General features: G+C 50.0%; 1 protein-coding gene across 3 annotated transcripts in view; it reads right to left on the bottom strand.

Annotated features, from left to right (window-relative positions):
• The window catches only part of JADE2 (jade family PHD finger 2), a 77,574-nt gene that overhangs the window by 21,909 nt on the left and 36,062 nt on the right, over positions 1-19,603 (bottom strand). For all 3 annotated transcript variants that reach the window (XM_030504418.1, XM_030504417.1, XM_030504420.1), the window contains exons 5-7: positions 15,210-15,379; positions 4,678-4,889; positions 104-271 (exon numbers count right to left, since the gene is read on the bottom strand). In XM_030504418.1, the coding sequence (XP_030360278.1) occupies positions 104-271; positions 4,678-4,889; positions 15,210-15,379 (550 nt within the window). The remainder of the gene's footprint in view (positions 1-103; positions 272-4,677; positions 4,890-15,209; positions 15,380-19,603) is intronic.

Here is a 19,603-nt window from a genome sequence, read left to right as displayed (position 1 = left end):
AACTTGACTTGCTATTTACACCATCAATGAACATCCTGGGCCGAGACTTGAAACCAGGTCCATGCCCACCCGCGTGTCAAGAGGAGGCTGGAAAACACCTTACTTCAGGTATCCATAAGGCACAGCTAACGTGGACCCATTTCGTCCCGCTCCGGGTGGGCTTCAGCGCTCCCCCCCTCTTCGGGCACAGTAGACACTTTGGCTGAACCCCAAGGGCGCAGGTCCGGCACAGCCAGCTCCCGATGGGCACCTTCAGGATGCCGTAGCATGCCTGTGCAGACACGAGGCAGGAGGGTTAGTGCCTGCAACCCAGGAAGAGCATCTTCCCACATCCCCTCCTTTGCTCCCACCTTTTTCACTAACGCTGGTTTATTGCCACCGCGTCTGGGCATCCTAATGCACAGCAGATATAAAGCAGCCCCACAGTTACTGAACAGTGAGGTTAAGTTCTTCCTTGCTACCTTCCCTATTTTCACATGGATACTCATGTTGGATCAGTATGTCCTGGGTTTTAATTAAAAGCTAAGTGTAAAAAGGTGCTGTGTATCATGCCAAGCATCCTCCTGGCTCTAGGTGTGGGGTGGGCAACCAGGATGCTCCATTACAGCCACCACCACCAGCAGCTCTGCACTGTGGACAGAGCCTGTTTCTGAACAGCCACGAGACCCACAACAACTCAGAGGAGTAAGAAATGCCATGTGGAGAAACCTCTGAGGTAGCTGAGGGTTGAAAAGCCACAACCCCATGATTGAGAAAGATGGCCACACTGGTTACACCCCCAGGATAGCCTGGAGGGGAAGTGAAAACAACTACAGAAAGGTAAAAAAGGGAAAGCGATAGTCACAAATATAAATCAGAAAGGAGGAACCATGAAGGACAATAAATCTCAAGGAAAATAAATCTAAATGACACAAGAACAAGTCTACAGCCAAGAGAGTGAGAACTAAAGGACTCAGGTCACCGACGGAGCTCCCCGACCTGCTGAGAGAGTGCAGGACACAGAGAAGCCAAAGTGTTCATAAATATTTCTCTTCCGTTCTTGGGGAAGAGCCAAATGATAAGTCCTATCACATAGTGATGATGATAAAATACTTTCCACTTTGGCTGTAACTCATGACAGTATTAAACAGCTACTACTAAAACTAGACAGTTTTTAACCGGCAGGTCCTGATAAGTTGCACTTAAAGGGTTTTCAGCGAGTGGCACACAACTGCCTCGGGCATAACGCAGGGCTGTGCCACTATTTTAAGCGAGGAGATCTAATTAATTCTAGATCTGGCTACTCTGAATCCCTGCAGGAGGCAAGTGGGCAGTGCTGGTAAGGACCTGGTGCTGCTGATTGGGAGTGAGCCCAGGCATTTGTCACCTCTGCTCCTATTGTTCCCTCCCCGTCCCCCCCAAAAAAAACCCCAGCTTTTCATCCTGCTGCTGTAGGTCACTGTCACTGCAAGTGACAGGGGCAGAGGGGGCATGTGGAGATGCGTGAGCGTGGGAAAAGCACATCCTCAGGCTTTAGTGGCCAAGAACAGACTTTATAACGTGACAGGAAATCTGGAGAGGGACTTTCTACAAGAAGTAGTGACAGGTCAAGGGGGAATGGGTTTAAGCTGACAGAGGGGAGATTGAGATGAGCTCTGAGGCAGAAGCTCTTCCCTGTGAGGGTGCTGAGGCGCTGGCACAGGGTGCCCAGAGAAGCTGTGGCTGCCCCATCCCTGGCAGTGTTCAAGGCCAGGTTGGACACAGGGGCTTGGAACAACCTGCTCTAGTGGAAGGTGTCCCTGCCCGTGGCAGGGGGTTGGGACTGGATGAGCTTTATGCTCCCTTCCAATCCAAACCAGTCGGTAATTCTATGATTCTATGACTTTTGGCTGCCCCAAAGCACAAATTGACTCTGATAGTGATTTCCAAGGGGAAAAAGCCACTTCATGAAAAGATTATTGGGATAACAAGGTATTAAGGCAGGTAATATTGCTGTTGCAAGTCTACATGGTTATTAGAGACTTAACTGTGCGCTTCACAGCGCCTCCAAATCTGAGAGATAAACCATTTCTGTAACAGAGTTCTATAAAACATGTGATTTAGTACCAAACAAAAAGCAGCCTGCTATGTACTGTCAGGAGAATAAACTGGCAGATTGATCTCAAAATCCAGGGGAAAACAGGAATTATGACCAGTCGTGCATCTCTGGCAGAGTCTTGTCTCTTGGTTATTTATTCCTGAAGGGTTTAGAGCAGCTGAAGGTGCAGTTCTGCTCCTAGGAGCAAATACTACACGGTCTCTGTCCTGGACAAGGGGTGCTTCTAGAAACGAGGTGGGTTATCAGCTAAACATGCTCTCCCAGTTCAGCAGCAGCCAGAAGGTGCTCTGGGAATACGGAGCCGGAGCAATGCTGAGTAGGAGCAGAGCAGCTATTTTTATTGCTGTGCCTGTCACGGGTGCAACATCACTGAGAAAGGGGATGCTAAAAACTGGGGAGGATGCTGAGCCACAGGAAAGCTTAGTGTGGCGCATGTAACAGAGGGAGGGCTTGGCCGTGTCCTCACACCAGGGAATGGGAATTCAGTAATGACAGGACCACTCATGGTGGCTGGAAGCTGGAGATGGATCATTCCCGTGCTGAAGAGAAGTGTGACGTTGCCACCGTGAGAGTGATGAACCACAATGATTTAGCAGCAGGGGGGAAGATTCCTCCTCACTGAAGATTTGGAAATGAAGATTGCATGTGCTTACTAGAAGCTACGCTTCACAGGAATTAATTAATAGCAAGCCTCGTGGCTTGTGTTATGCAGATGAGATGTTTACAACCATACCTTCCGGCACCATCACCCACCAATGTGTGTCTGAGCACAGCCCTGCCTCTGCCCCTTCCCAATGGGATGCAGGAGGACAAACTACAGTTCTGGCTGTGTCCTATGGGACCCTCCCCAGCTGGAAAAGCATCCCTCCCCAGCAGGCTTTGGATGTGGGGCTGACAAAGGCAGGGGCAGGTTAGATAAGAAATGTGATGCCACGTAACATCCCGTGCTGTGGCTCTGGACTTTGTGGCTCAGGGTGTAAATTGGGGCAGAGATTAAATCACAGGCAGCTTATGGGCTGGAATCGGGCTTAGGGCTGGACTCTGCTCCCTGAAAACAATGGAAAAGCCCCCTTTCCTTTCAACAACCTTGAAATCCAGCCTGCTACATCCCCTTCTGACAGCCAGGGTCTGTATATCCCCACTACAGCACGCTGACCACCTCTCCCTGAACCTCTGCCCACCAGCACATCGTCAGCTCACAGCCTGACATTGCAACCTGGGCTTCTTAAAAACCCAACACCAATAAAACATCACTCAGCCCCAAGCCTGAATCATGCTGGTATTTTGTGGAATCTGATTCACTGATGGAAACCATTCAAAACACCCACCTCCCGCAACTATAGATATCTCCAGTGCTCTCCCACCTCCAGGAAGCGCTGATGGAAACGCTGCCCAAAAGATGAGCAAATGGCTCTCTCAGAGGAACAAAAAAACCCAAAACCTCTCCATGCAGAGGGTGAAGCCCAGGAGCTGTCGCTGCTGTCCCAGCACCACACAGTGCTTCCCCTCAAAGCACAACCAGCAAAACCTCCCTGGACCCACGTGGGACCCAGGAGATCCTCACACGGCTGCTTTCTCCTTGTCAAGGTTTCCCCCAGCGCAGGCTCCCCCCGGAAGGGCACAAAGCATTTGCATTCAGTTCTAAAAATAAAGTTATTTCCCTCCAGGCAGCAAAATAAAATGAAATCCTACACTCATATTGCAGGGAGGCTGGGACAGTGCTGCGATGAGAGACAGTGCTACTGGAGCTGGAAGGTGCTGATACCCCTCATGTAATGCTGTGGAAGAGGAGGAGGTTGGAGGTCTGTGCAAGCCCATCCCTCCTGAGAGCAGGGTAAACATGGGGCTTGCAGACCCACATCCCTCCCAGCCCACCAACCAATCCTTTACATGGTGCTGGTTACCCCTGGGTGCTAAAGATCTCACCGCAGTTTAGTAAAGAAAAATGGGGTAAAGAAGAAGAGGAGGCATAAAATAAAATGCAGAGATCAGAGAATAAGGAAGAGGGGCAAAGTAGAAGGCTGTTTTCAACCTCTGGTTGTGTATTTCTATGGGCATTTATGAAGGGTTGGGGCTAAGAAAATAAGAAAAGCGATTCTGCTGCCTGCCAGCTATCAAAGACCCCATTTGTTATCCTTGCTCCACCAGAGACGCACTGGGAACCCATCAGAAAAGCCTAAAAGGGATCTACAGCCCAGGGCAATGGGAACGGTGGGGATCAGAGGAACCCTGAGGAATGTATAGAATCATAGACTCCCAGACCGGTTTGTGTTGGAAGGGATCTTAAAGCTGATCTAGTTCCAAGCCCTTGCCTTGGGCAGGGACACCTTCCACTAGAGCAGGTTGCTCCAAGCCCCTGTGTCCAACCTGGCCTTGAACACTGCCAGGGATGGGGCAGCCACAGCTTCTCTGGGAAAAGTCTGTGCCAGCGCCTCAGCACCCTCACAGGGAAGAACTTCTTCCTAAAATCTCATCTCAATCTCCCCTCTGGCAGGTTAAAGCCATTCCCCTTGTCCTGTCCCTACAGGCCCCTGTAAAAAGCTCCTCTCCATCCAGAAGCATGACATGCAGACAGCCCAAACCTGCTGCTCTTGGCTCACCTGGTGCACGCAGACGTTGCACTTGTCACAGAACACCATCTCGTTGCCGTCCTCCCCCTCCGGTGAGCGGCACACGTCACACACCACGTCCTCATCATACTCAATGCCCAAGCCCTCCTCTGTTTCGATGGCGATGTTCATGTTCTCATAGCACATGGTTTCCAGCTCCTCCAGCACTCGCTCCAGCGTGATCTCATCCAGCTCGGGCTTTTCTGCAAGGCAGAAGGCAGAGGAAAGTCACCGATGCAGCTCCAGTGCCTTCGGGGAGTGCTTTGCAAAGGGCTGAGCATTTCGTATTGCAACTCAAGAGGCAAATCCACAGCGATGGTAAGAGCAGTGATTCAGAAAACGGCTGCTTCGAACTCAGGATGCAGTTTATATTTCATAGACAGTAACAAAATATTGCTGCTGGCTGAGAGGAAAGAAACCTATTCAGCTGAAGCAATGCGGATAATTGGGGCTGACAGTTTAAATGTTCAAGGAGACAAGTTTTGCAAAGATACTTTCTGCAGCAAAAGCTCGGACAAGCTTTGGCAACACAAAGTCAGTGCTTTAATTGTTAAGACTGAAAATTGACCCTTTTGAGGCAAATTAAATGGAACTGTAAAAGTGAAGCCAAAGGCTGAAATTAAGAACAAAGCGGTTTTCTCCTGGTTGGGTTTAGCAGAACCAGAAGGACAAACCCAGGTAGGGGTGGGCTCAGATCTACTGTGGTGCCTTTTATTCCTCCCATACCTGGATCTTTAGTGGAAAGAAGTGGCAGAGGTGCTTTACCAGAGGTTTCTCCACAGTGATAACCAGGAATACAAGGCAAATAACCAGGAGAGGCTTTTTCAGAGCAGCAACCTCCAGCAGTGGGATACCTGGATACCATTACAGGCAGGATGCTGTTGCCTGAAGCTTGACAGCTCTAAAATGGTGCCATGCTGAACACTGCTCCCAATATGCTGCCTCTCACCCATATATAAAGATCCTGGTGCCACAAACACAACATGAGGTCACTCCAGGTAAGGAAAAACAGAAAGAAATATATCTGTCAGCAGCAGGAGTGAGGTTCTGTGGAAAGGGTAAGAGGCAGAGTTAAGCCCTCACCGCACCCCGTCTCCCCATGAGCAGTATTTCATCACTGGAGATGATTACATAGAGATGGGAATGGAGATACAGCAGGATGCAATACAAAACACTTAAGCTTTGAATTTCATTTGTGTGTATTATCCATGATGATGGCTAGGATGCTCCAGCAAGCATCAGGCAGCAGAGGAGCCTGACCTGTGCTGCTGTTCACCTTTCTGGTTGCAAGGCAACAGGAGAAAATCTCTCATTTGTGAGCAGAGAAGGGAAAAAAAAGGCTTGAGGAAATAGCAATATGAAGCAGCTATTTCAGTGAGAAATTTGCCATGTTGGGCGTCCCTTGAGCCACAGTGTGATACCCCCATCCTGGGCTGAGCTCTGGGGCTACGAGAAGTCCATGGGGCTGGGAAAGGAGGGTTTCCCGGGCAGTAGTCCCAGCACCTCTGGTTGGATGGGGCTGGCAGGGGCTGCACCCTTCCCTGACGGCGATGGACTGGCTGAAAAATCTCTGTCAAGGGGGAAAGCAACCCGCAGGCGAGCTCAGCAAGCAGGCGCACCACAGTCTGCCTGTTTCAGCTCTTCCCCAATGTTTCGCATTGGCACGGGTTCCCTTGGCTTGACAAGTCTCTGCAAACATCTAGCCTGGCATTTTACATGTCTCTGTCGAGTCTGAGATACCATCTAAGACAGACAACACTGTTCCCTATCGCAGCCCTTTCAAGCGCTGGGGCTGCTGTGCCGCAACACGCCGAGGAACCTGCCGCTACCTGTTTGACTCCCAAGCGGCCCTGGCGATGGGCGCGGGATCTCTGCAGGGCTCCAGGCTGGCACAGCCTGCCTGGGAGCTCAGCGATGAAGCATCATGTGCTGGCATGGTGGCACAGCGAGATCCATGCACCAGAGCTGGGATGGAGCCACCAGCTTCCTCTTGGCATCGTGCCGGTTGGATGCAACTGGGCAGAGAGTGGGTTACAGGTAAAGCCAGGGCATTATTCGCCTTAATGGTGTCCCTCTACAAACACACCACCTAAGTTGAAGCTGTTCTATGGAGAGCCACAAGCCATGACTCTAAGACCAGCAAGAATATACTCCTCTTGGTCAGTCTTTCAAGTTCTCATCTGTGACTATGATCCCAGGCACCAGAGCGTCAGCCTGGAGTTATTCCCTTTCTCCCAACATTCCAGCCTCTGCTCTCTCCGCTATTCTGGAAAGCACAATGATCATTAAAGTGTTCCCGGTGCTTTTCGCCACGCACTTTCCAGAGCCACCCTGTGCTGAGGGAAAAGAGCAGGCAGAGAGCAGGCAGCTGCAGGCAGCACGAGGAAGGAAAGGGAGGGAAGTTTCCACAGGAATCATGACCCTGACCTGCCCGCAAGGCCAGGATCGTGCTGGCATCACCACCGTTCCTGTTTCACCTCGAGTGGAAAGAACCGGCTCCCATCCCATCTCCGGCACTTTCCATCCACAGCGATGCGCTGCATCTCCAGCTTAACCCTGGTGAGAAACTGACCCCTAAACTCACACTGGAGCACGAGCAGCACCCCAGCGAGGTTTCCTCCTCAGCCCGCATGCAATGTAGTTGCTATACCACTACATGGAGATATATAGATCTCTCCCTCCCGCACACACACACGCTCTCACACTCCATTTAGATGTAATTACATCAGGAATCCGTTTGCCAAGCGCCATTCAGAATACCTCGGAGCTTATTGAACTGACAATTGCACTTGATGGGGATGAAGCGATTAATCGTTTATGAAACACTAAACAATGGGGCCTGGGGGTGAAGTGCTTTTTCCATTTGTGCTCCATTTATCTCCTTCCGCATCATATAAAGTTTGTGCGATTAAACTCCATTCATAAAACTGTCATCTTTTTGGCTGCGAAAACGCTCTCTGTATTGATTGTGGACAACCAAACAGGAAACCCCAAGAAATACTCCACCACAACGCTCCCTGTGTACATGTACAAGTGACACCATTGTTGTCCCCAGGGAACGAAAAGCTAAGACCCAGATCCTGATCTTGGCTACAATGAATAAATCCAGCGATGTCAATGGGGTAAGTCACGTTTGAGACCATAATGAGGACTGTGGATGCTACCTGCTGACCAAGAGAAAGGTATTTTTACCTGGTTAAGGTACACCAAGGTCTTGTATGAAAACCACCATCGATCTGGAGCCGTGTCCAAAACACTGACACAGGAGTAAAAGGCTCCATGTCCTATCACCCCTTCCAGGAGACCAACTGTACCCTCTCCCCATTGACACTGAGTGTGTTAATGATGATCTCCTTTATCCCAAAGGAGCTGGGATCGCTGGGCTGGCACCGCAGCCACAGCGCCAGGTTTGGGAGAACCACCAGGCACATTCCTTTACACAACGCTGCTCTCCGTTATAATTATTTCTGTAATATCGTAATTTATGTGGCATGAAGGAGCAATATTCTTCTGCTAAATGAATTCTCAGCTACTCCTTGTCGTAGAGTGAGCCAATTCACTGCACAGCGAGAAAAAAAATAGCTGGAGAGGCACCTTCCACAAAAGGGAGAACCTATTCCTGACTAAAGTGTGTGCCACTAAAATCAATTTACTGAAACAATAAATCCTTTTAACCTGTGGAGGATACCTGGAGATAAAACAGCTCATGAACAAACAGTGATCAGGACTGCAGGCTGGTTCACAAGCTATAAGCCTTGGAGTCTACTTTTCAGTATATAGAAACAAGCAAAATTACTGGGTTTTTTAAATAAAGAAAAGCACTTGTGAGATGATGCAGGCTTGTCTCTTAGTCTTTGAAAAACTGACAGTGAGAGGATGCCAGCTCCCTGATGGGGTGTTCAGACACAGCACAGGGACCACGGGCTCCTAAGATCTCCTTCCAGCTTGCTTAGGGTCACTTCAAACCTGCTTGCTTTAGCTTCTGCCCCTGCAAAGAGGATCCTTCCCCTCTCAGAGGCTGGGAGAATGAAACCAACACAAAGATAAATCACTGGTTAGATGCTAAACTGAGTGCAGGCACTGCTGTGCAGAAGAATGCTTTGGGAGAAGCAAGATTTGCCTCTGAATAAAGCCGGGAGCTGAACACCCAAGCAATCAAGGCACCATGGGGACATCAGCCACCCCTGCCCTAGGCTGGGTGCTCGCCAAGGCATCCCCAGTCCTGTCCCAATAGGTCAGGGGATGACAGCCAACCACTCCACCACCACACGAGGCCATCTGGGGCTCAGCCATCTCCAACCCACCACCTGCAGGCACGCAACGCTTGGGAGATGAGTCTACATTAATCTTTTATCCATGTTATTTATAACAGACTCTTAATGTAGAGCGTGACCGACAAAGCAAACAGCGACACGCAAGCAGCGCGAGAGGAGCATCCGCAGTGAAACTTCCAGATATTTTGTTACAAACAGCCTGCTAATGCACTTAAAAGATTTACAGAAACCAATTATCACCCTTTCTGCCACCCACTGACATCAATTATTGCTCAAATTTAAGATGATGATGACAGAATATTTTAGAAGCCACTTTCTAAGCTGCTGCCTCTCTCCAGTGATGCTCGGCACTGACAGAGCTGTCCTAGAGCACTTCTGATGAAAGCCTCCTCGCTCCATCCAGCAGCAGAACTCTGAATATCACTGGGAATGACTGCAATTACTGCGAGGAATTTATGGAAATAGCAAAAACAATGACTTGACATAAAGACTGATTGTGCTGAAAAACGTGGAGGCAAAACGTCTTAAGTGTCTCCCACTCATCTCCAACCCTGCTGATTTGTATGTTAATACATAGTCTTCATGCAATTAATATGTTAATCTATACATTAATTGGAACCAGATGAGCCTTAAGGTCCCTTCCAACCCAAACCATTCTATGATTCTGTAATTAACCTATATATGGCTTTCCTGCAGCACCTGTTTCTATAAGGAGCTCATTATAGAATGGTTTGGGTTGGAAGGGACCTTGAAGGTCATCTGGTTCCAACCCTCCTGCTACGGGCAGTTAAATAAGCTCGGCTTCCCTTTCCAGAGGCTTGTGGTGTTTTCATCTCTGCCAACAACTTTAAGGAACTGCCACCTGAAAATATTTATTGATTTCCTTAAAGATAAGCTTAAAAGCAAACATTACACAAAATTAGCCTGGATTATTTGCGCCTGGGTTGTTCTTCTTCTCCCTCCATTAAATTGGGGCACACAGCCCTATATTAAGAGCAACAACCCAGCAGCAAGCAAAAGCGTGGCACCTGCCTACAGGCAGCTCAGGCGAGTCCTCCTCCCATTGATACCCACGGCACTAATCCAGATCAGCAGTGATGTAATTGAGAACAGCTTCCAGCCCTAAATCTGTTCCCAAGATGCTTCTATGCTCTACATCGGTACCTCTATTAAATACATCTCTTGCTTGTAATATACCACCAAGTAGTGGGGGATTTGCTGCTTCGTCTATCCACGCACCAAACCAGTCTGCTGCTGAAATGATTACTTGTGCAATGAGCTTATGATCTCAGTGAAGAATAAAGATTTCAGGCTATGCGCGGATGTTTGTTGTGGGCTGCAGCACAGACATGTTAGAAAACATCTCCAAACTGGCAGGATTTCTTCAAAACAACAACAAGAAGAATCCCAAACAAACAGACCCTGAACTATTAATGGGCTAAGCTTGCTCAAGTGATGAGCAGCAAGCAGGGTGAGCCTGGGAGTGGGACACAGCGGGGAAGGTGGTGGAACAACCATCGCTGTGAGCGGTCCCTTATGGCTGTGGTCTGGGTGGGGGAAGACACTTGAAAGAGGGAAGGCGGGATGGTGGTTAAAGCAAACGGAACCCACTACAAAAAGGACAGACCTCCACACATCCTCCCGCCAGCCGGGGCTGGGGAGCATCCCCACAGGAAGGAGAGCAGTCCCTGCATCCCCTGGTTCCCTTTGTCCAGGGAATGGGGTTGCACCTCTGCCACCAGCACAGCACAGTGGGGAATTGCACCCAAAATCCTTAGAATAATAGAAGGGCTTCAAAGGACAGGTACTGGGGTGGCCCCACACAGCTGACATGGTGATGGGCACCCATGGGTGGGTTGTGGCTGTGTGGGGACAGGCTCTGCCTGGGGAGTGCCAATATGCTGCCTCAGGGCTTCCCAAATCCTGAAAGGATGCAGTGGGATAGGGCAGCCTTGGAAAGGGGCTCCCAGCCCTGCCACGGAGGGAAGCAGCCGCTCTCCTAGGAGTATATTTAACAGCAGCTTCTGCTCCATTGAGCACATCTTTCCCAGCTTTACTCCACTGACTTTGGTTTATTCTACATCTACTTGACCAATCTCACCTCCGCCAAGGGAGGTATCATCTCATTAGTACACAGACATATCTCAAGTATGCAGTGATGAATTCCCCCTGGAGCTTCAAAAGCAATACATGTGACCTTTGCATGTTCCTGCCATAAAATACCAGGAACACCTCCAGCTCCCAAGATAGAAGCTGTGGTGGGCATATGTGAGCAGCATACACCATATGGATTAAGTCAAAGGGAATACTTGGAAACTTCGACTCTGCCTTCAGCAAAATTGATTCCGGCAACAGTTTTAGCAATTTCTTGAGGATTTTCTGTGTGTTTATGATCATTGCAAAAGGATCTTTCAGCCTTGGCCTTTGAAGTGTCTCTAGCCCTGCTCCTACAATAGCTTTGGATTTAGTGGAGATCACAAAATACAGCATAAAATGTTAATATAAAAATGAAGACTTACAGCACGGCTCCTCTCTAAAAGGAAAGGCCTGTGGCATGTACATAAATCTCGTTCAGGGTTTCATTCAGACTCCTTCAGACCCACTTTTTTTACTATCTCATATTGCAGCAGCAACAAATAAAACATTTAGGCATGCTTAAATATTGATTTCATCTCTAGCACACACAAGTTCTTTAAACAGTGCGATTCTACCCAGTACTAACAGCTGCTGAGGCATCTTACTGGGGGGTTTAAAACTATTTAAAGCTGTTTTACATGTAAAACTTTTGCTTTTCGGAGCAATTCCACCTAACTGGAAGAGGAGCTGGCAGAGTGCAGAGAGCTGGAGCTATCTGGAGGTTTATCTGATCTCGGTGATAAAATTCCATCCCTGGGGTGACCTAAAAAGGACTGGAAAAGGCATGTGCTATGTGCTACGTGGATCAACGCGGCGCTAACGGCAAAGCGAGATGGATGATCTCATAGGTGTTTTCCAGCTCTCCTCCCCGCCGCTCCTCAAGAGCCAGTCAGAGACCAGGCTCCTTCTTTGTCATTAAATATTTTGGGAATGACACATTGTGCCCCTGCACTGCCCAATGACAACAACTCAGCTAAACACCAGGAGGAATTTAGACTTCGGCATATCTCTTGACGCTGGGAGATAACTCGGGACCTATCTGAACAGGAGAGACTGCAGTTCTCCAGTTAAGTCACGTTAATGATCTCAGAGATTAGCAAAGCTGGTTTGGAAATCTCAGTATGTCATTAATGTCAAGGGCTTCCGGGAGAAAGCACTATTTATGGACTGCCTTCAGACCAACCTAGGCAGGCAGCAATCTTCTGCCTTGGGTGGTGAAGGGCACCCGAATCCCAGCCCTGCTGTGCCCAGCTGCATGGATTCTCCTATATGGGAAGCAGATGGAGCAGAGCCCCTGCTGCAGCACAGCCCAGGAGGTGAGCAGTGACAGATTTGCTGCAGCAGCTTTCCTCTATGAGCACCCAAACCCCATCACTTCCACAGGCAGGAAAATGCATCCCCCAGAGAAGCCTGGCCAGTAGGGGTGATGCATCCATGGTCCCACAGCCAGGAGCATCAGCACCCATCCCGCTCCCTACCTGCCAGACCCAGCTCCCCACAGTGCCAAGGACGGGATATTAATCAATGCCACATGTTTTCCCTTTCAAGTCACTGGAAAAAATGCACTAGCCCTCATACTGCCTGGGAAGTCGGGAGTGCTGGGGGATGGAGCAGATACCAGAATCCTTCAGGCTGAAGCCATATCCGCAGTGGATTTCACACGCCAAACACTGGTTTTCAAAGCTCCTCTCTCCCCAGCATATTTAAGGCTCAGTCAGTAATTACAGAGCTCTTTCAGCAACAGAGACAGGCTGGAGAATCAGCTGACGGGCAGTGAGGCTCTTTGCATTACCACTGCTGAAATCCCCTGGGTTCGTTGTTACCATCTATAGTTGGTTACGGCAGGAGGGCTCAGAGGCTTCATCAGGGACTGTGGTCCCATCCAGCCTGGTGCTGTATGAACACCTAAGGACCATCCTTGAAAAAACTGACCAGCTGATAAATGACAAGGAGCCTGAAGAAGAAAAGTGCAGCTTGCTCAAAATTGCACACAGGGTCAGTGCCAAAAAGCATCACCTGTATCCCAACACGGGGCTCAGGGTGTACTCCTTGGGATGCTGTGATGCCAGCCCACCCAGCATGCCTGCAAGGAGCACGGATACCAGGGGTATACGGCTGTGGTGATGCTCAAGCTCCCTTCCTAAATCCAAGATGCTCCCAAGGCAGCGCTGCTGGTGAAACCACCTCTTCCCCAGCACACTCAGGTTTGGCACATGCCAGCCCGATGGTGAAGTGCCACTCGGGATAGCCAGCTCCTGGCTGGCATTCCTGCCCCAACGGCAGCCCTCTCATCTCAACCTTCCTGTTATCCATCAGCATGGGAGCTCCACAGCTGAAAGCCATTTAGGACATTGCACTGGTAACCTAATACTTTGAAGAAATAATAAAGCGAGCCAGATTTAACCCGACTGAGCTGGAGAAGCCAAACCTCTGCCCACTGCCTTTCTAGAGACTTACGAAATACATACAAGGGGGAAATGGAAATAGAGAGAATCCTTCACTGAAGCCCAGAGACACGTCTGATGGTCACCCGGCTGTGGAGATGGCGTGGGAAATGAAGTAGGAGACAGTGAAAACACAGTGGAGTCAGAGGATGTCCAGTGTGGTACAAGCTGGTTTTCTGATGCAGAAATAGAGGCTGTGCAGTGTTAGGAAGGGTGGATCCTCTGCAAGGTACCTCGGCAGGACCAAGCCACTTGGCTTTGCCCAGGAGCACCCTCTGCTCTGCCCAAGGATTTCACTGTAGCTGCCAGTATCTCAAAACCTGGCTGTGCTAATGACAGAGCTGAGGCTGCTAATACAGGGTCAGTTAACGAAGACAAAGCTGACTGTGATTTGCTAGTGATACTATGGGCTCCATAACACTGAGATTATGGGAAATCCAATATACAGAGTATATATAACAGCTAATCAGCCAAACTCTAAGAGCAACCTCTACAACTTCCTCAAGGTCCTGGAGATCATGGTAACAAAACTTGGTTGTAAATCATGAGAAGCTCAGAAGAACAGAGGCCGCCTGCAACCCAGATCAGCCGATGTAGTGGCCAACTTCTGAGCTCCTTTATGCTCCATGCAAGCTCACTGAACTGAATCTTACTGCAATCTCACTGAATCTGCTGCAGCTCTAAGGCAGCAGGCTGTGAGGCTCAGCACAACCTTCCTGTCTGCTCAAGCACTGATAACATACTTTGTCCCACCCTTGAAAGACCTTTGCAACAGGGAGTAATGCTTCATGTAGGCACGCTTCAGCCTTCACTGACCTCACAAGGTGAATGGTTTATTGCGCTGTTATTCTTACCTGCGTGGCAGCAGCCACGCCACAGCAAGCCTTACCTAACAAGGACTGGAAAATCCCTCCAGAGCCTGGCAGGACTACACACCCATACGTCTGTGCCAACAGATCTGCCCAGCAGACCATGCTGAGCACTAGTGCCAATGGTCAAATTCCAAGTCCAGGTACTTGCACTCAACCGAAATGCACTAATGGATTTTAAGAATGTGCAGTGATACAACAGCACTGGTGCAGGCCACATTACACTGTGATGTTTCAAGATACCTGGAAAAGGAGCAACAACCCGGAAGCAGCATTTCTGAGAATTACACATTTTAAGTAGGAAAACCTCTTTCCTCTGCTCTATCTGCCCAGCTGGCTATGACTGGAGAAATGTTGGAGCAATGCTTTCAGATCTGGCCAAAGGAAGAGGAGTCAGGCTCAACACACCCATCCTGACCAACACCTCCTGCGGTTCAGATGCTCAGGGATCAGTATGGGAGGTGATGATGGTCATGCAATCAGAGCACGGTCATGAGTGATCTGGGTCTATCAATCCTCCCGCAAATCAGACCCCTGCTCCACAGCCCACACTGCACTGTTCCTACCTTCATGTGCTTTGCCATGTTCTTCTTGTTGCACTACATCCCAAAACCCCTTTGTGAATGAGAAGCATTGAGATACACTCAAGATCCAGTGCTGCAGCAATCCACATAACCTCTTTTGGAGAGCCTTTACCAAGATCTCTTCTTCAAGGCCTTTTGTTCCATATGATTGCTTAAAAAGCCTGAATGCCCACTCTGGGATGCCCAGGCAAGGAGATAAACAACAGCAACACTCACCCATCTCCTTGAGCTCCATATTAACAAGTTCCAACCAGCAAGCATCAAGCTCGTCCAGGTCATAGCGGCTCACTCCTTGCAAGTAAGTCCTCGTAGCTTCCGAAATCTCAGAGCCAGGCAGGCTGCTCGGTGAAACCTGTGAAGGTGAGTTCTCCAGCTGGGGTATGATCCTGGAAGGAAAGAAGGAGAGGTTGAGAAAGAGTTACAACTTGCAAAAGTATCCCATTTCTTCCCATGGAGGATGAGACCAGACCATCTGCAAACCTGACTCTAAGAATGAAAGTAAGCCAACAAAACCAAGGCGGTTTTGCACACTCGATGTAGTCTCCTGTGCCTTGGATGCTCTGAGGACCACGACTTGGACACAAGCACTTTCCCAGAGACTGCTGGTCTGGGCACCTATGTGATGGCTTGAGTTGGGATGTGTCAAAACAAGCTGATTTTCCAGCTCCCAGCTCCAATCCTCAGGACCTCAAACCTGGAGTCTGTGCTTCTCCCAGAGTCCCAGAGAAAAGCAGTACAAGGAGGGGGTATGGCTCTGGCATCATGCCTGGTGCCTCGGGCTGTGATCAGGAGGGGAAGAAGCAGGCTGGGAATCAGGAATTTGGTTTTCAGCCTGTGCCTCCACCTGCCTCAGTGCATTCCTCACTGCAGACTGGTGGCATAACACCAATCCCTTCAGAAATAAAACCGGTATCAGTGCTGCTCACAAGCTTTACCACAGCATCTCATCCATCCTAAACACCCACTGATGCTTTTTGGTACAAATCAGCCTGCACCCTGCATGGCTCCACAGTGCAGAGCAGCACCATACAGGCGGCTCAGCACCGGGCTCTCTGCGGGAACATGCCTGCTCTTCATCAGTTCTCCAGTTCTCCCTCACACCATGAGAAATTAAGCCATTTTTCCACTTTGTCTGGCTCCTTTCTTCCTCCCTGCCTTGCATTCCCACCAGCCTGGTGGCAGCAGCCTCCTACATGTTTGGATTCCCAAGTCAGTAACTCAATCTACAGCTACAACCGCCAGTATGAACCTCATGTTGCTGCCCCTGACGTTAAGAGGGTTGTTTCTCCCCATGGGGGCTCACGGAGAGGCTCACACAGGAATGCCACATCAGGGCAGAAATACCCTGTCCTGCCTGTGAACCCAGGAAATCTGCTGTGGAAAGCACATGCAAGCACAGGACCAGGGCTGTCCCCAATAGCGATGCTCTTGCCTGGAGCCAGTGCTCATGCTCGTCATGGGGACCATGGTACCAACCCATCCCTGCTCCACGGCTGCAAAGGGGCATCACACACCCTCAGAAAGGCAGGATGTGCCTGAGCTGTGGGATAAACATTGGAACAGGGCTAAGGCAAGGGGTTCTGCTCCCCATGCTGCCATCTCAGCCACGCTGCCAACCCAGCTCCTTCCACCCTGCCGGCAGGACGGTGGCACACAGACACTGGGTTTGGCACCGCCATGCCCTCTGTGAATGAGAGACTCTCTGACCAGTGGATGAACTCAAGCGCAATGTTCCGCCCTAGTTACACCAGGAAACATGAGCTCAGCCAGTGCCTTCTCCCCACTGCGCCAGCCTGAAGTGCTCAGTGGGAGCAGAGGAGTCTGTCAAGTCTCTCCAGAGGTTTCTGAGGAGTGGAGGAAGCTCCAGCTCCGCCAGTGCTTCCCCTCTCTTCAGCCCAGGACCTATAACTCATACAGATGAGTTATAGTTTGGCAACCAGAAGTCACCCAGCGTTGCTTGCTGCCCTCTTCCCACTGATGCAGGCTGTCTTAGGCAGGCTTTCCACTCCCAGCCCCACTGTACTGTAGTCAACCGATGGTGACGTTGGTTCCGTGGTCCCAGCATGGGCCTGTGGCAACTTTTCTTTACCTACAGTTATAGTTTTCCCATTCATCTACGGAAATTAACTCCTTATGTGAGAAAAATGAGATCAAATGGATATGATGGTCAAAATACTGAGAGCAACAGTAACAGCAATTAACAGTAACAGCTACAGCCATTAACTCAAGCAATTGCTGTTAATTAACTTCTTCACTATGAGAGTGGTTCTTCCCTGTGAGGGTGCTGAGGCGCTGGCACAGGGTGCCCAGAGAAGCTGTGGCTGCCCCATCCCTGGCAGTGTTCAAGGCCAGGTTGGACACAGGGGCTTGGAGCAACCTGCTCCAGTGGAAGGTGTCCCTGTCTGTGGCAGTGGTTGGAGCTGGATGAGCTTTAAGGTCCCTTCCAACCCAAACCAGTCTGGGATTCTGTGACTCTATAATTTACCAGAGCAAAATAGAGACCAGATCGTCGTCCTGAGCTGCTCAGATGCGATGCCCAAGCTACTCTGTGCAGATACCCACTCCCCAGAGCACTCTTTGCAGGCAGAGCAACCCCTGATTTAAAACACCTTCCAGCACGCCATGCACTTTAGTGCCGCATTCACACCGTGATGGGCAGCACTTGGCAGGCTCAGCAACGGAGAACATCCCATGGTGGTCTGTGAGATGTGCTCTGAGCGCTCTCTATTCCCCACCACAGGGATGGGGAGAGGAGCTGCCTCATCTGCTGCAAGCTCCCTGCACAGAAAGCGAACAGGCGCTGGCTGTCAGCTCTTCTGCCTTCTCTTGGCAACTCTGCGGCAATATGCATGACACTTGCCATGCACACGTCAACAGTGTCATGCGTAATGACATGCAAGCAGAGGACAAGCTGGAAATGAAAAGCAGCCTGTGGTGCCAGCTGACAGATCTCTGCAAAACTGGGAGCTGGCTGCACTGCACAGCTCACGTTTCCCCCCCCCAAAATACCACCCCCTGGCACCAATGTCAACACAGAGAGATGCTGCAAAGAAACAAACAAGCAAACAGCAACCTGCTGCAGCACATCACCCCCTTCCAAGTGGCTCCTGAGGATCCAGCCCTGCTCCAGGACCAGCGCCGGCTGGGAAGCCCATTGGCCCCTGCAAGGCTTTATCTGCCTGCTGTCCTGATCTGTGAGTTAATGTCAGAACATCAAGTGCCTCATGCTCTGTGATGTGTCTGGGACAAAGCCATTGTGTCCCTCAGGTAACCAGATAACGCTCCAAGGCCTGTAAGTGCCAAGCGAAGAAATCTGTGCACAGCTGCCCTCGGGAACAGGACCCTGCCTGCCCTGCCCAAGGTTGGGAAGCCAATCTGTGGCAGGGCAGGAAAAGGAACCTGGTGTTTCTCCAGACCCAGACACGTAGTTTAACTGCTGTCCTCTGCAGCCACAACCATTGGAGGCACTTCCAGAGCCACCAGCAGGAGAAGCAATAATTTCATTGTTAGGAGAGGAAAACATCAAGGAAGGGGTTCATTTTGCCTCTTCTGCCTTACCTTCCCCACCAGCAAATTGAAAATAAAGATGTATCCCAATGCCCTGAGGACAACTCCAAATTTCAGTTCAAGATCTGAAAATAACCCTGTGAAAAGACAGCTCTGACTCCCCAGATCTTAAAACGAGCTCAGTGTAATCTAGGCAGGGCTTGGGGATTCAGCAACGTCTGTATTTAATGCAGAACAGCAGTAATAACACTGAAACGAGGCGTGCTCCTACTCAGGCTTCAGGACTGTCATCTAAGGAGCTCCCAACTCCCTAAAATATACACTGTGCAACGTGCATTGGTCCAAGAAGGACTGAACCTCTCCTTCCCATGAGCCCAGGTCTAGCTCAGCTCTGCAAAGGGCCCGTGGTGGGTCAGCACAGCGATCTTACATGGGAAAGCTCAAAGCTGTTAAGAAAAAAACCTAATCCTCTGACTGCAATGAATATTCCTGTTGGAAAGAGCCGTAAGCCTGCCTTAAGCTGCGTTACACAAGCTGCTTGCTGAACAACCGGCTGCAGCAGGTGATGGGGTGACATGGGCCAGCCGGGGATGCTCGGGAGAAAGGAGCCGCTAATTTTAGCCTGGCATCGAAGTGCAAAGATTAATGCTCTGTGTTCGTATGAAAGGAGCAGCCTGAGCAGGTCGTGTACTGCATTGACAGCCACTGAAACACACTTAGTCTGGTAAGGATGTGGATGGTGACTGGAGGAATCCCTTTGGGTTATCTATAATGTGGGATAGATGATACCACACGCCGAAAGCCAAGGCGCTGCGTTCCTGGTGCTGCTGGCGTGCAGGATACAGCAGCCACCCCAGGTCAGGTCAGGTCAGGTCCCATCTGTGTGTGCAGCCTCTGCCTTCTCATTGCAGCTATCCCATGGAAAAGGATTTCTGCTGAACCTGCTGCTCAGAGATGGGAGATAAATGAATCTCCCTGATTATGCAGCTACCTGCTGAATGCTACCGAGCTCCCCAGAACACGGATGTGTGGTTAGACTCTCAAGTCCTGGCTTTGCACAGAACCCTGGTGATGCAGATATCACAGGGAGCTTCATTGATGAG

This window comes from Strigops habroptila, chromosome 12 (genome assembly GCF_004027225.2).
Source record: "Strigops habroptila isolate Jane chromosome 12, bStrHab1.2.pri, whole genome shotgun sequence".
Taxonomy (NCBI): domain Eukaryota; kingdom Metazoa; phylum Chordata; class Aves; order Psittaciformes; family Psittacidae; genus Strigops; species Strigops habroptila.
This window is presented reverse-complemented; position numbering and strand designations above follow the sequence as displayed.